The following is a 15,188-nucleotide window of genomic DNA, read 5'->3' as shown; positions in this document are numbered from 1 at the left end:
TAAAAGGTCAGAGCCAACTAATGGGAAGAACAAGCAGCCCTGGGAGGGCAGCAGCGATCTGCCGGGGGCAAGCATACACCTGGGGACAACCCCACCACTCTGCCTGCATCAGCTCCCTCTGCCCTCTCCACCTCCTTCATGCAAGGCTGTTTTCCAGGTCTCATGACCCAACAAAGCTGTTTCTGGGGAAAATTTCCCCCTCGTGAGTTTGCTGCTGGGGATGCCGACAGTGCCAGGTTTCCCCATGGAGGCAGAGAGCTCAGCTCGCCCTGTCCTAGGTGGATTTGCTCCCAGAGGGTAAGGGCAGCTGCCAAACCCACTGCCTCTCATGCCAGAGCCATCTCCGTCTCCATTTCCACCCCCAGTTTGGCCCCCCTGGCAACCAGCACCCCAGGAGCTCCACCTCGTGAGCAAAATCGGAATTTTTTTTCCCTTGCCATTTTCCATTCATTTCCCCAGCATTCACAACAAAACACAAAGGTCGAAAGACCTTTAAAATGCTCTTTCCCTTGGCTCTTTCAGTCACGGTGGCAAAATAAAATTCCAGTTGCCTCAGAGTGCCTCAGCTGAGGAAATATGTTTTTCATCTGTGCCTATTACTATCACTCCAATTCTGCAAGATGAGTTCATTATATTTATTTTAAAGCCCCTTTCAAAAATGTTAGTCCTTCTGCAATAAAAGGGCCTGAAAGAATAAAACCCTGAGGCACTGTTAGTGCTCCCCTGGGAAGAGCATGGTGTGGTCACAAGCAGGAATGTTATTCACTTCCTACAGATGCTGTCCTGCACCAGGAATAGTTCCTGCTACAAACCCCAAGACCTTCCCCAGGCAAAGAAATTCAGTGCTGATTCCAGGTATCTGAATGTTGCTGGACACTTCAAGATGAACTGGAAATTTTAGGAAAATCTTAGGAATCTTAGGAAATAATTGCAACGATTTTTTTTTTTTTTTTTTCCCCAAGACCTTGGGCATTGGGCTTGATTCTTAAGCACCAGCTGCAAAAATAGCCACTGTCACTGGGCTGTTCATGCAACCTCTTGAGGCATCTGCCCAGGAATCAAAGGTGCTGCTGGATTTAGGGAGAGATCTCCAGCTGCCACAGGCTCCTCTTGGGGAGACAGCTTCTATCTTCTCTTCCCAGGATGTTTATGTTACAGTGACACACAGCAGTTGGAAACATTCACAGCCCCTTTGCTAGAGCATCATGGGGGAAAGGGTCCCATTGAGCAGAGGACAGTGCCAGAAGGGTGAAGCAGATGAAAAAGCATCATAAAATACAGTAGCGGGTTGGAATCCCCACCCCATCACCAATATCAAATGCAAGTAAGTCAAAGAAATGTTCATCTCAGAATGGAGTCATTTCTTTCAGCTGCACTGAGCTGCACTGGGAACATTGAGGCAGTTTGTGATCTGTAAGATTAATAGGAAATCTCCTCTGGATTGGGAGTGATTCCCTCTTTTATTGGAAACCCCAAAGTGTAATGGCTGTAGGACAGGAAGAGGAAGGTAAATTGCAGTAATGTTATGTTTCTTTGTGCAGACATGCTTTTGATCATAGAAAAATACACCATCTCTTTCTAAATTACTTGTATTGATTTAACAGTTAGTAACAGGGAGGGGAAGGGTGGTGGTTTGTTGTTTTTTTTTCTTTGGCAAATCCATTTTGCAAAGTCTCTTGGAAATCTGACAGTTCAGTGCAATTAAAAAAAGGGTGCATCAGACAAGATGACTGCTGTCAGGCATGAGGTTCTGCACAGAGGCATGGGCTGTACTTGCATGGGCTCAAGCCCCCTTCTCTCCAGCACCCTGTCCCACAGAGCTCATCAGCTGAGTTCTTGCCTAATATCCTTTATGCCTAACGAGCTGTTCCTGTGCTTTCCTCCCTGCCCAAACCACATGCACTATGCTGCCCTTCTTGCATGTTTCCAAATTCAGAAAAAGTTTAAGTAGCTGCCTGGCTGGGCTGTGGACATTGTTTCCTTCTCGTGATGCCCTTGCTGGAGCAGTCAGGCAGCCAGGGTAGCTCTGGTGGCATGGGGATGGTGACTGGGCTTGTGGCACAGCCAGGATTGATTGAGTCCTTCCCAGGTTAACCTCAACCCCTGCCACCCTGAGTGAATCCCTGTTACCACTGAAAAAGCCTTTTCTCTCTCCAGAAGTGAGGGGATGCTGCAGGTGAGCTACAGAGGATGCCCAGCAATGGCCAAGTGCCCTGAGAAAACCTCCCCAGAACTGCCAGCTCCCCCTGCAACTTTTTCTGAGTTTGGAAATGACACCCACCCTAAACTGAGCATCCCAGCACAGGAAGAGAAGGTTATTCAACCCCACCCGCTATCTCCAAAGCTGGTGCAAGGATCAACCTGTCTCCCTCTGCACACCCAGCACAGCATCAGGCGCCTCAAAAGACTTTTTGCCCCCATCTGACCCCCCCAGGGTTCCAATCACCCCTACCTCCAGCTCACAGCAATGTCCCACAGTGAAACCTCTCCTTCCGCTGCTAGCAAACACCCTGAGGCACAGCCCTGGTATCACCCACATACAGATTTTTTACTTCACTAAAAAAAAAAAAAAAAAAAAAAGCATTTTCATGCAGAATCTTTTGGTTCATAAAAGAAGCTGTTTCCCAGCAGCCACCTGAACAACCTTCCACCCTCAGCTGAAAAATAAAGTGACCCAGGAGTCAGCAAAATAAAATGAACCATCCAACTCCAACAAAGAAAAGTGGTTCCTGTCCCTGGGCACAATATGGAAAAATTTGGCAAATAGAGCTGATCTGCAGCTTCCATCTCTCCAGTGCTCCAGTCTCCAGCCCTCTGGTTGTCTGTCTGGGTCCTTGTGCTGCAAGGACCTGCAAATGCTCCAAGGGATCCAAGGCAGGTGAGCGAGAGCTGCCACATTAGCGCTTTGAGCCGGACGATATAAATATAAAACATGGGTACAAATGGGTTCTTGGTACAGAAAATATCATCTCACAAGGCACTGGGGTGACAACCACACACGGCAGGTTCCAACCCGGCTTCTCCAGCTGCTGCTGAGCATCAGAGCAGGATGAAGGAGGGGAAGAAGGGACTGGAGAAGTCCTGGTGCTGCCATCCAGGAGGGATTCAACCCCAAAGCCCAAGGAGTTGTTTTTCCCAGCTGGCTGTTGCTTTTCCTTGGGCTGGCAGAGGGTCCAGATCTCTTTGGGCTGGGTTTGGCCCAGAGGAAGGTGCATAGATGGGCCAGGGTCTTGGGGTCCTCTGCCCTCTCAGCTCCCTCCTCATGCCAGCAGCCCCAGCCGGGTCACCTTGGCTGAGAGGAAGGAGTGGATGATGAAGACGATAGTTTTGGGGCAAGAGTGAAGGTCCAATTGCTGCAAGAAAGAAACAGAAGGATGTATACAGGGAGTTGGGCTCTTCCTGGAGCAACCTAGCTTTCTGGTTGTGGTGGGGAGGGATGGGACCTTTCCCCCAGCCCAGAGCGCCTCCAAAACCAGTCTTACTGGGGAGGGCTGTATATCACAGGGGCTGTGTGTAGCCAGGGATGAGCCACGCCTCAGCCCCACAAGGCAGAATGGGTGCTGTGCACAGGGTGGGTGCTCTGCTCCCCTTCTTCCCCCAGGCCTGGTGGGAGGGTGGGTGGGAGAATACCACGGGTAAAGCCAACTCACAATCTCTCCCTCCGGGCCACCAAAGTCCAGGTAGAGCATCTTGGTGCCATCATCTGAGGACATCTGCAGCTTCTCGAAGGGCTGCTGGAGCAGGACAGTCTTGCTGAGCCCGGGCTCGGTGGTGGAGATGGTGAAGCCCTTGTCGATGTGGATGGAGAGGGTGCAGTCCTGCCCCTTCCACGTGCAGGCTGGGGCAGGGGACAGTGGGAGAAGTGAGCCAGGGGCCGTCTGCCCCACCACCCGCACCCCCAGCTCCCCACTCACCTGTCGAGACCTCCTGGGCCAGCTCGGCGGCCCCGTGGGTGCCATCCACCAGCAGGCGGGTCCAGAGCGCCAGGTCCCGGGGGCTCTCCAGGCTGAAGAGGTGGGTCTGCACGCCCAACCGGGTGCCGCTGCGCAGTGCGAACGACAGCTCCGCCGCGTACAGCGCCGAACCCTTGGCCGGCCCCGAGTGCACCAGCCTGCCGCACCCACCCGCCATCAGAACTCCCATCGGTACCGCCAATGGTACCGCTCCTCTCCCGTTATCAGCACCGCCCTCGGTACCGCCCCGCCCGGGTGGTGTTTACGGGCGCGGCCGGCAGGGGGCGCTGCAGCCCCGCATACTGCCCGCCCCCGCCCGCAGAACCAAGGGAGCTGCTGCCGAACCCATCTGCCCTGAGCCCCGGCACCACAGACACCATCCCGGGACACTGACACCATCTCCAGTGACCTGCCAGCACCCCTGGACATTGTCATTATCCCCAACGCCTGCCATCATCCCTAGGACTCTACCACCAACGCCTGTGTCCTGCCACCATCCCCTAGACACTGTCACCACCCCCTCATCTCTTCCATCATCCCATGGTCCCCCACCACCCTACTACTCTACCCAAAAGCCACTGCCACCACCCTGGGGCTCTGCCCCAATCCCCAGCCCCTAACACCACCCTCAGTCACTGCCACTACCCTGGGGCTCTGCCACCACTCTAGGGCTCTTCCCTGACCTCAGCCCCTGCCAACAACCCTGGGCACTGTCACCACCCTTCCCTTCACACAGGGCAGGAAGGTGCCAGGCCGGTGTCTCCTACCTGGTGGCAATGAGTGGGTAGCTGTGTGTGGGCTTGCCCACGGCATCACGGCTCTGGGGCAGACTGCCATAGAGCAGCAGCTCCTTCTCCGTCAGGACAGCCAAGAGGTTCCTGGTACCGGTGCTGGGGAGCTGCAAGGGTGCTGGTGATCAGGGCCACCAGCAACATGGTGACCAGGGGCAGGGGGGGACATGGAGGTTACCTGTTCGGTCAGCCAGCCTACGTGTTTGATGTCCCGTCCGGCTACCGTGCCAGTACCCCCCAGATGTGCTCGCAGCTCCTCCTTCACCCTCGGCAGCAGCGCGACCACATTGGCCTGAATGGCACTGAGCCACGACTGCGCTGTGGCCTCGTCCTTCGCCCGCAGGAAGAGGGCAACGCGCCCGTCCGCCGAGCACACCTCCAGGTACCTGCAGGGACATGGCCCCACTGGGTCCCCACCGGCCCACGGTGACTCGGGACACCACAGTGGCACGGCCACCCCCCAGCACCACACCCTGACCTGTGCTCCGGGTCGGCGGGGAGGCACTTGCGGGACACGTAGCACATCTTCAAGGGCACGGTCCTGCCCTCCCGGAGCTCCCGAGGGGGCAGGAGGGGGGATGAGCACTTCTGTGGGGCAGCAGGAGAGGGGTCCCAGCTGACTGTGGCTCCCATGGATGAGTTCTTGAAGTAAGGGGAGATCTCCTTCATGTACTTCACTGGAAGAGAAGCAGCACCCATCTGAGGACGTGGCATGGGCCACGGTGGCCTCATCCTGCCCACCAGTACCCTCTGTCCTCCTGAGACTCCTTGCACCTTCTCTGCATCAAAGCTGGTATCTGCTTTGCCACCTCTCTGGAGCCACCACCCACAGGTACTGCAGTAGGTCCTCTGTCCAGCACCCCTGTGGGTAGGGGATGGCACTGGTGGCTGAGGGCATACCAGAGGGTGACATGACACCTGGGATCCTCTTAGTGACATCATCCCAACGAGGGGAGCCCCCTGGGAGGGATTAAAATTACTTTTCCCCCCTTTTTTCTTTCCTTTAACCCAGATCAGTTCACTGATCCAAGTCTGATCAGGTCCCCAGGCGGCACATGGAGCCAGGAGGTGGGGAATGGGAAGGAGTCCTAGGCCAAAATTACACAGTCCAAACTGTGCTGGTACAGCTGGTCCCACCGCCAGCTGGGAACAGCAGCTCCCAAATACCATGGCTTGGCCCCAGGAAAAGCCTCCAGCTACATGCTCACAGCTCACACAGCTCTGAGTTACACACCAAGGACAAGAAACCAACTTTCAGTCCCCAGCAAGGCTGGATCCAGTGCCAGAGGCCTCAGAACCATGCTGGGACAGCAGCCATCTCCTGAGGTTAAGGGGAAGATGAAAGTCATGGGGAACTGATGAGGCCCCATAACTATGTCCCAAAAATTAGGTCAAAAGCACCAGCCGAAAAGCTTTGACTGAGGCAGGGAGGAAGCCCCACACACAGCAGCCCAGTGGGACCACTTGTAACCCTGCCCTGGGAGGACTAGGGGAAAGGATTCCCTTTGGTGGCCCTTGGGGAAAGGACCATGGAACAGACACGTGGCTGCTGCCACGTCCCCAGCTGTCACTGCTGGCTTTGCTCCAGGTCCAAGTCAGCAGTGTGGGTGGCAGGAGGAGGACACAAGCTTGGCTTTGCAGACAGATCTTGTATGTGACTGGTCAGTGGAGCAGCTCCATTGCTGCAGAAAGCCACAGCCACCCAGTTTTGTGCTGGAAAAAAGCCCTTTTCCCACCAGAAGAGAGTCCAAACACAGAGCCTACCATCCCCATCCTTCACCCACCCATCTTTCCCATTGTTACTATCCCAGCACACTCCCCAGAAAAAACCCTGAATGCCAAAATCCCACCCAGAAGCAGTGTCAGGGCACAGTGAGGAGGCAGAGCTCCAGGCTCTGGGGACACAGCTATAAATGGCCACCAGTCCACTGTGGCACGTGGGTCAAGTTACCCTGCATGGCGCCAGGGCCAAGGAGGCGGCAAGGGGCCACCACCCTCGTGCCTGCACCTCCTGGTATAAATAGCCACCACGTTCCCACAGGCATTTGAGCTGGGCTGGATTTTACCCCAAGACATTAATCTCGGCAGCAGGGACCAGCCATTATCCCGGTGCCTGGGAACTAACTGGAGTTCAGAAAGATACCATTCAGACCCTGAAACCTGAGCTGTGCCCCCGTGCCAGCCCTTGACTCCTTGAGCACGCAGAGGATGTCACCGGCATCAGTGGTGGAATGGTGGGGTCACATCCCAATGGAGCAGAGGAGAGGAGCAGTGCCTGGCCCACGGAGAATGAGGCAATGGCACATGGTTTCCAGGAAGATTTAAGGCTGGTGGGAAAGCACCAATGGGTTCTGGCAGCTCAGGGGCATCCCAAGACAGCTCAGAGAGCCAGGACATGATAGGGGCTGTGGTGTTCCCTGGGACACACCGAGGGCTGGGCCACTGTCCCATGGGAGCTGTTGTCCTCTCTGACAGGAGGCATTTCAGACACATGGCATAGCCAGAGGGACATGGTGTGACAGTGCCATCCCCAGCAGCAGCCACCACACCCCTGCCCAACCCTGCAAAGCAAAAACAACACCATGGAGTTTTCCCAGTGCAGGATGAGTTGTGGATTCATTTACACTCCTGCCAGTCCCTTTACTGCCTGGTATTGAATTGGATTAATTAATTACAACCATCTCATTAAAGCAAATAACTCAGACCATATTAGATATCACCTCTGCTACTGGTAACTGTAATTCTTGTATTGTTGTTTTGGTGTTCCTTTAATCAACAACTTGCAGTGCTGGGGCTCCCAGGCCCTCTTCTTCTTAGCCAGCACCCTTCCAAAAATCCCTTGGCAGAAATAACCCCCCTCCAGCAAAGCCTCTTGGAGGCTGCTGGGCAAACATACTGTCCCCAAAAGCAGGCTACCTTCACACAGGTTCTCTGTTCCTCAGGGTAATGGCCTGTCCCATGGATCTTCTCCAGCATGGAAGAGAGGGGACAAATAGGACCTCCGGTCACTCAGGGTTTTGCACTGAAGATGACTTTATTTTAGGTTTCGAGGAAGCATCAAAGGTTTCTGGGGAGGCCATGGGTGAGTAGCTGCTTGTGGCACTGCTGAAGCATCATGTGCACCCCAAGCCCAGCAGCAATCTGCATCAGGGACAAGAGGGACCAAGGACCCAGGTCTGCCCTGCTCTTCTGTCTCTGTCAAAACCCCTTGCTTCCACCTCTTGGGTAAAAGATCCTCTCCACCAGCCCACCCCTCCCAAGGATGGGGTACAAGCCCAAACCAAGAACTGCTGCACCCTTGATCCTGAGTCACCACAACCTGCCCCATGCCAAGCTCCTGACCCCAGACAGCTTTACTGAAGAGCCACAAACCCTCCTCCAGCCAGAAAAACCAGGACAACCGCATGGACACCCAGCAGCAGGCTCAAGAGCCTGCTCCTCAGGTCATCGGCTGGGTGCTGGCACATTCTGCTCCAGCCTGGAGATGACAGTACAGACTCATGGTGGAATGGTTTAAACCTGCACTGCCAGTCAGGGGCAGGGTGGCTCCCACTACTCCCCCACCAAAAGCTTCCCAGCAGCATTGGTACAGTGCTGTGAGTCAAAAAGTTCCAACCCTACAGGTGGTCATCTCATCAGGAAGACTTCCAGAAAAATCCTGGAGATCCAGCACTGGCCCTGAGGAGATGCTAAGGCTATCTCCAGCTGGTGCCTCTCTGTCTCAGGACTACTCATGCAAAATTAACATGTGGAACCGAGGGATTAGCAAACAGTCATCTCAAAGAGATATTCTGAAATGACCTATGAACTTCACATGCTTCCAAAATGCAGGGGCTGACGCAGCTGCACTGTACAGCATCCCACCCAGGGACTGTCCCTTGCTCCTTGTTCTGAGCATGAACAAGGCAGCAGGTGCTGGTACCAGCTATCTCAGCTCCAACCCTTCTACTTCAGGGAGGAAGACAACATGGGATGCTGCAAAGCGGAGGTGCTATCATTGTCTCTCCTGCCTCAGAACCCTGCCCCATCCCTCAATGCTATGTGCCATGCTCCAGCTCTTTCCTAAATATTCCCCTACACTCCATGGCCAGCAGTGACCCATGGGCTCTGTGATGCCAGGGAGATCATGGGACATCTCTCCATGTTTCCAGAGGAGGAGAAACATTCCAAAAAAAGTTCCCAGAGAAAGCAAACTGAGGTGTGGAGAAGGTAGGATATAGCACACACAGCATTGCTGAGGACAAAGCCCAGGCTGCTCACACTCTGAGAACCATCATATCTGCCAGCAGACATTCACTCATTCACTTCAGTGTCCCACAAAGGGCTGGAGACCATCTCAGGGCTTTCTCTCCAGAACCCCTTCCAAGCCCTGACGGGCAGCAGCAGCAGGGAACCATACAAATTCTGCTTGCCAGCACCCATCTCCACTCAAAACCCCCTTCTACTCCACACCAGGGCTATTCCCCCCAGGGTCACCAACATTTTGTGGGTCTTTCACACTTCACACCATCCGCATCTCCACCCTCTGACACTTTCTGGGCTTCCCACAGTTAGGGCAACTAGCACACCCGAGCTGGCCATCCCTGACACTACTCTTTCCCAGCACCCCTTCGCTATGTAGAATTTCAAGCTTCCAAGCTATTATTTGGCCAGTCAAGTCCTAGAGAGCATTGACAGCCCCAGGAGCTACCCTGCAGCCAACAAGCCCTGAAGACAAGATGCCTGTGACTGCCCCAGCTCCTCCTCCTCACTGCTCCCAGTTCTCTACCCATACCCAGGGGCCTCTGCTGGAAAACCATTCCTGGCACCCACCAGGGCAGTTGGGTTTTTCAGGGACTCTGGATACCAAGCAAAGCAAAGGAGGAGGGGGAAAAAAAAAAACAAAAACAAAACCAAAAAAAACAAAAACAAAAAAAAACCAGGGAAAAATAAGGTGAAGGAGAGCAACTCTCCCCAGAATAACAATGTAATATAAAGACAAGCCAGCTCCCCCTGCAAATATCAACAGAGTAGTTTGACACATCCAAAAAATGTCTTGGCAGGACATGCTGAGAGGTATCTGCGCGTCCTCATTGCAGGAGCCAGAAGCCAAGCTGAGCAGCCCAGGGTGGGGTCTGGCACGTGGAGCCACTGCTGGTATTTGGGTTAAAACACGTCACCTCCCAGCTCTGCTTGGTTTGGAGAGTCTCACTTCAACTCACTGTCCTGACCCACGGGTGCAGCAGCCGTAAGGGAATACAGAGTCACCCCTGGAGGCACACACCCCTTGAGGTTAAGGCTATCATGTCCTGGAACAAACGCAAGTAGGAGAAGGAGCACTGAAGCCCCTCCTTGTCCCCTCTGACCCCAGCCCTACCAGCCCTCACAGGGCAGGGTGCTGGGAAAGCTCTTTGAGAGCCCTGGGGGTGGCAGGTGTAGAGCAGGGGACACCCTGTCTCCAGGAAGGGCCATCACCTCCACAGAGCAGCCCATCAGGGACCACACTGCAGTGCCAGCCCCACTGTGCTCCACAGGCAGGGCTGCACTGCCCCAGCACACCTGAAATGGGGATAATGGAGATGCAGCACGTGTGTCCCATGTTCCCCTCTGAACAAGCAGCAGAGATCCCTGCCCCACTCCAGCCGCTGTCTGCAACACCCCTGGACAGCACCATGCCACAAGAGCCCCACAGCACCATCTCCAAACTAATCCCAAAGCCTCCAGCGTGTTTTGGTGGGAGCCAGCCCAGCCCTCTCCTTCCATGGGTACCTGCTGGGAGTTTCAGTTCTTTATGAAGCTCAGAGGGTCACACCTGAGCTCAGAGAGCTACAGCAAAGGCCCTGACTGGGGCTGCCTCCTGGGAGGGCAACCTGGCTGCCCAGGGGGATGGAGAAGGAGAAGATCCAGGAAGAGAAACTGTTCTCTACAGAAAAGGCAGCTCATCTCCACCTCCCACCGGGCCACTAGCAGCAAGGAAACCCAGGCCAAGGTAAAGGATTTAAAGAAAACAACAAAGAGAGGATGCTCTGAGAACAGCAGGTATGGGGAGGAATTTTGCAGGCTCCCAGAGAAAGAGGCCCTTGTATTTCTCTTTGGTCAAAAAAATAAAAACCCAACCCCAGCACCAACCCTATCTGCCCCCAGCAGCTGTGCAGAGCAGCACATTCCTCCAGATGAACTGTGGTCCTGTGGCTCCCAGGAGAGGAGGAACCCACAGCAGAAAGGGCTGAGCCAAGCTAAAACTGAAAATCTGGAGCTGAGACAATCTGACGAAGGCACAGGAAAGCAGGAGACATGGAGGTCACTGGCAGGAGAAGACACAGAGCTCTTCTTTGTCTAGGCAGAGCCCAGAGCACTGCTCCCAAGTAAAACCACCCATTGGGATCTGCAGCTCTACAACAGTACCAGGAAGGGTCTGGTTAACTGGGGTGCTGTTCAGGGGTGAAGAAAGGGAAGGATCCCATCCCTGGGGACAGCCCCTGGGTGTTCACCCTTGCCTGGCCAAGCTGGCAGAGGGTGGGCAAGGGTGAACAGATGTGATGTGAAATATAGCAGAAGAAAAGTGGGGTCCCTCCTCCCATGGTCTGAACCAACCAGCCCTCAACCCCCTCCCACAGCCTGACATCCCCCACAAGGCTGTGGGACATCAGGGACCAAGACAAAGCCCATTCCCAGGGGACCAGCTCCAGCTTCCCCCAGAACAGAGAGGACTGCAAGCCCTGGAACGTTTACAGCCTCAACTGCCAGGCCAGGGGGGCTGCAGTTGGGGTTCATCTGCCTTACCCCACCTGGGAGGCAGCTCCTGCATCTGCACTCCTGCACTGGCCCTGCCTCCACCCTGCTCCTGCAGCCTGCTTGCCAAAAATCCCTCCCAGCAAACCAAAAGATGCCCAGCAAGGAACAGGGTGCCAGTGTACCCGCTCCTACCAGGCATAAACCCACAGAGCCACACAGCCCTGCTCCAGCTGAGGAGGTGGCTTTCAATGAAAATCACAGGAGAAGCCAAAAGTTTTCCATGCCCCAGGAGCTGCAGGGTGGCACCAGATGACAAAAGAGTCACAAGCTCCCTAAAGCCACACCACATCTCTCATCACTGCCCACCTGCAGTCCACCTGTGCATCCCACAATGATGGAGCTATTGGGCACCCAGTTGTGGCACAGGTCTCTCTTTCTGGAGGGAGATCCCAGCAGTTACCTCCATCCAGCTCTCCGGATGAGCTGCTAAACCAGACTTTCCATGTTGTTTTCCATTTGAAAGAGCATGCAAATGCCTATGCAGATGATGTGCCACCCCCATGCTCCCAGCCCATTGCTGGGAAAAACAGGGAGCAGCCCTCTCAGAAGCAGGAGGACCCCGGCCCCCTCTCATATCCTCATCTCCTACCTTCCAAGACCACCTCCTTGCCCGTCTTCTTCAACGCCTGCACCGCCTCATCATGTGTTGCCTCGGACAGGTCAGTCCCATTGACAGAGAGGATGGCATCCCCCACGTACAGCGCCTCGGTCTGATCTGCTGCCAGCCCCTTAAATATCTTGGAGATCAAGATGGGCATTTTGTTCTCTCGGCCACCTTGAAACAGAAGACAAACAAAGCAGTGGTGGCTGCCAGACCACACAAAGGGGTGGGTGGGCTGGGGGATGCTTGGTTACCCACTGGGTAGACTGAGCCCCTCTCCTAGCACTTGGGCATGCTGTGCCAATGCCACTTGGCATGTCCCCACATCCCACCGCCCTGTTGCCTTGGATGACCATGGCACCCTGTTAACAGCCTCAGGAACCAAAATACCACAAGGCTTTACAGCAGAGGAAGACAATTGCTCCAAAACCACTCTGAGCAGATTTTCTCACAGCACAAACATGTACACTGGCCATCTCCCCATCAGTTTTGGCAGGAAAATGTGTCTTTATTTGCATTATTAATCATGTGTGCTGAGCGATCATCCCTGCTCTGAGGCCTTCACAATCTAAATAGATAAGACAGCTGAATGTTTTTGAAGAGGCAAAGAGCCAGAGAGAGGTGAATCAATCTGCCTGTTTGCTCCTCTCAGCACAGCAGCCCTATTTCGGATGGAGGATGGGGAGCAGCAGGTAAAGGGATGTAATTCAAACCTCCAGAGGGCTTGAGGAGCTCATTCTACACTTAACTTTTGAACCCACGGGGGGCCCTGAGAAGTGTGGCTCCCTGCCTGCTGGGGAGAGAGATGCAGCAGCCACCACCACCCCCAGCCCAGGCAGGAGCAGCAAGGACCGGCAGCCCCCGACGTGCTTCACCCCCAGGACAGATTGTCCCAAGGAGCCTTCATATCCCGAGGAAGATATTGAGCCCAGGCTGTTGTCACCAACCTCCCCGGGCTGTTCCCAGCCAGTGCCACAGGCATTTCCTTGCTCAGACGCCTGCCAAGCCTCTCAGAGGGTTCGGGTTATCAGCTGTCAGAGGCCCCCGCGGGGGCTGCTCTGGGCCTGTCCTCCCAGCAGCCGCTCCTCACTGGGGCTGTCCACACCGAGAGCCCTTCCCAGAACCCGCAGCTCGGCCAGCCTGGGGAGGGCTAGCCCAGTAGCTAAGGCACCCGTCACCTCACCCGCACACCAGTTTGCAAGGAAAGGTCCCTGGGGACATGCAGATGGCACCCGTTGTGACAGGAACCCATCATCAGCCCAGGTTAGGGGAGCGATGCCCTCCCACAGCAGTGGCGGTGACTGGCAGCTCTGCCCCACCGCCTGGAACAGCTTCTAGCTCCCAGTTTGGATGGTGACCACTTGGTTTCCACATGCAACACTGTGAAAATAAAGTTTTCACTGAACCCAGTGATGTTTCTCCCTTCCTGAGAGAGACACAGAGCTAGCAAAAACTTGGCAACCAAGGGGTCATTACAAAGGGGGTTTTATGCTTCCCAAATAGAATGGTTGGCAGGCTTGCACACCCCACAGACACAGCCAGCAGCACTGTTCTGATCCAGACCCAGCACCCGGACAGTCACAAGCCTTCCCACTTCCAGAGACAGACAGAGGCTGTTGCCATAACCTCTTGGAGCCGAAGCCACATCCAGAGGTTCAGCCACCCACCACTGTCCCCTGGACTGCCGGGCCTGCTGCCTGCCCATCAACCCTCTCACCCACGCACCGCCACGGCCCGCTGTCTGCCTGCCCCCTGCCTACCTACCTGCCCATCTGCTACATACCTGCCCACCCGCTGCCCGTTTCATCCCCATTTCAATCCGTTTCAGAGTTTCCAGCATGCTGGGAGCCACGTAAAAAGCAAAGGTAGAAACGCCATCGTTCCAAGAAGTTTCCAGCCTGAAGTTCAGGCGAGTTACAGAGGAATGAGGCAGCTCGGGGTGGGGAAAAGACGGATTGTAACAGGGAGGCTTCCCACTGCTCCCGTCTGCGGGAGGGGGCTTCTCCAAGCCCGAGCTGTGTTGGTTTAATGCACCATCCTGGGGATCTCCGAGGAGTTTACAGCCACCTCCTTCGTGTTGCCGAGTTTAAAAGGGACATTTCTCGACACGGAGAGGACAAGGACACGCTGTCAGAGCCCTCTTTCTGCTGCCATAGGGTACCCCGCATGTCCCACCTGCCTCGGCAGGAAGCTCCCTCCCCGTGCCTGCACCGGGGCAGCAGAAGCTCCCTCCAGTTCCCCCAGGCCGGCACTCCGCTCCCCGCTGCACCCCAAAGCGCTGCTCTCTCCCTGGGCTGGTGACGTTTTTGGTCCCGTCACTGCCACGCGTGCCCTATTTTGCCCTGCACGAAGACCGGCTGAGGGCAGTGCCCTAGGTGTGAAGACCCCAACCCAGCCCCTGCCCCAACTCCGCTCCCCCCGCAGGGTTTATCCCCAGCCTGGAAGCGAGTTGCCGGCAAGGCGACAGCAACAGGTCTCGGTGCCTCCCCGGCATCGCGCCGGGACGCCCGTCCCTGGGCTCGACCCTCACCTTTGATGCTGATGCCAAGTCCCCCCACGTCCTGTTTGACGACTCGCACCGTCCGCCTGATGTTGGCGAGAGCCTCGGGCACGGCGGCTCCCGGTTCACCGCCGTTCAGCTGCGCCGCGGGGGCCTCGCCGGGACCGGTAGCGGGGCCGGGACCATCGGCCGGGCTGACCCCCAGCACGTCCTCGGTCAGGCTGAGCAGGACGCGGAGCCACTGCCCGCCGGGGCTGCGCAGTTCCAGCAGCCCGCTACGCGGGGCACGCCTGCCCGCCGCCATCTTCCGCGGCCGCACCGCACCTCCCCCGCCGCACCGCTCCGCGTCCCGCCCCGCCCCGCGCCCCTCCCCGGACCTCCCCGGCGCGGGGCACCGGGGGGGCGGTGGGAATGCCAGTAGTTCCCGCACCGTGCTGGGACCTGACATTGGGAGGACTCGGTGGTTCCGCTGCTCTCCAGTCTGGGATGGTGCATGGGGGGGGTTGAGGGTCCCTGGGGCTCCCCGTCTCGGACGGGGATGGGGGACCGGGAAGGACACGGCTACCCGG

General features: G+C 56.0%; 1 protein-coding gene and 1 long non-coding RNA gene across 2 annotated transcripts; both read right to left on the bottom strand.

Annotated features, from left to right (window-relative positions):
- Positions 1 to 1,441: 1,441 nt before the first annotated feature.
- SNTA1 (syntrophin alpha 1) lies at positions 1,442 to 14,965 on the bottom strand. Its single transcript, XM_071759422.1, has 8 exons — positions 14,650 to 14,965; positions 12,108 to 12,293; positions 5,223 to 5,421; positions 4,923 to 5,130; positions 4,721 to 4,851; positions 3,915 to 4,111; positions 3,651 to 3,838; positions 1,442 to 3,353 (listed from the first exon to the last, which is right to left on the bottom strand). Exons 1-8 carry the CDS (start codon positions 14,921 to 14,923, stop codon positions 3,261 to 3,263), a joined length of 1,476 nt encoding a protein of 491 aa, XP_071615523.1. The 5' UTR covers positions 14,924 to 14,965; the 3' UTR covers positions 1,442 to 3,260.
- Positions 12,603 to 14,638, bottom strand: LOC139803349 (uncharacterized). The gene is made up of 2 exons (XR_011728989.1): positions 13,903 to 14,638; positions 12,603 to 13,499 (listed from the first exon to the last, which is right to left on the bottom strand). It is a non-coding gene; the product is annotated as an uncharacterized lncRNA (long non-coding RNA).
- Positions 14,966 to 15,188: the final 223 nt, after the last annotated feature.

This window comes from Heliangelus exortis, chromosome 16, assembly GCF_036169615.1.
Source record: "Heliangelus exortis chromosome 16, bHelExo1.hap1, whole genome shotgun sequence".
In the NCBI taxonomy this organism is placed as follows: domain Eukaryota; kingdom Metazoa; phylum Chordata; class Aves; order Apodiformes; family Trochilidae; genus Heliangelus; species Heliangelus exortis.
Note: the sequence above shows the minus strand (reverse complement) of the source record. Positions and strands in the feature narration are given on the sequence as shown.

What these genes read in the sequence shown, in the direction of transcription:
- SNTA1 (XM_071759422.1), bottom strand. Translation starts at nt 14,923, where the DNA reads ATGGCGGCGGGCAGGCGTGCCCCGCGTAGCGGGCTGCTGGAACTGCGC. An exon ending in TAGGCTGGCTGACCGAACAG is followed by an intron (nt 4,852 to 4,922) that starts GTAACCTCCATG and finishes GCACCCTTGCAG; the next exon opens with CTCCCCAGCACCGGTACCAG. An exon ending in GTGGCCCGGAGGGAGAGATT is followed by an intron (nt 3,354 to 3,650) that starts GTGAGTTGGCTT and finishes TCTTTCTTGCAG; the next exon opens with CAATTGGACCTTCACTCTTG.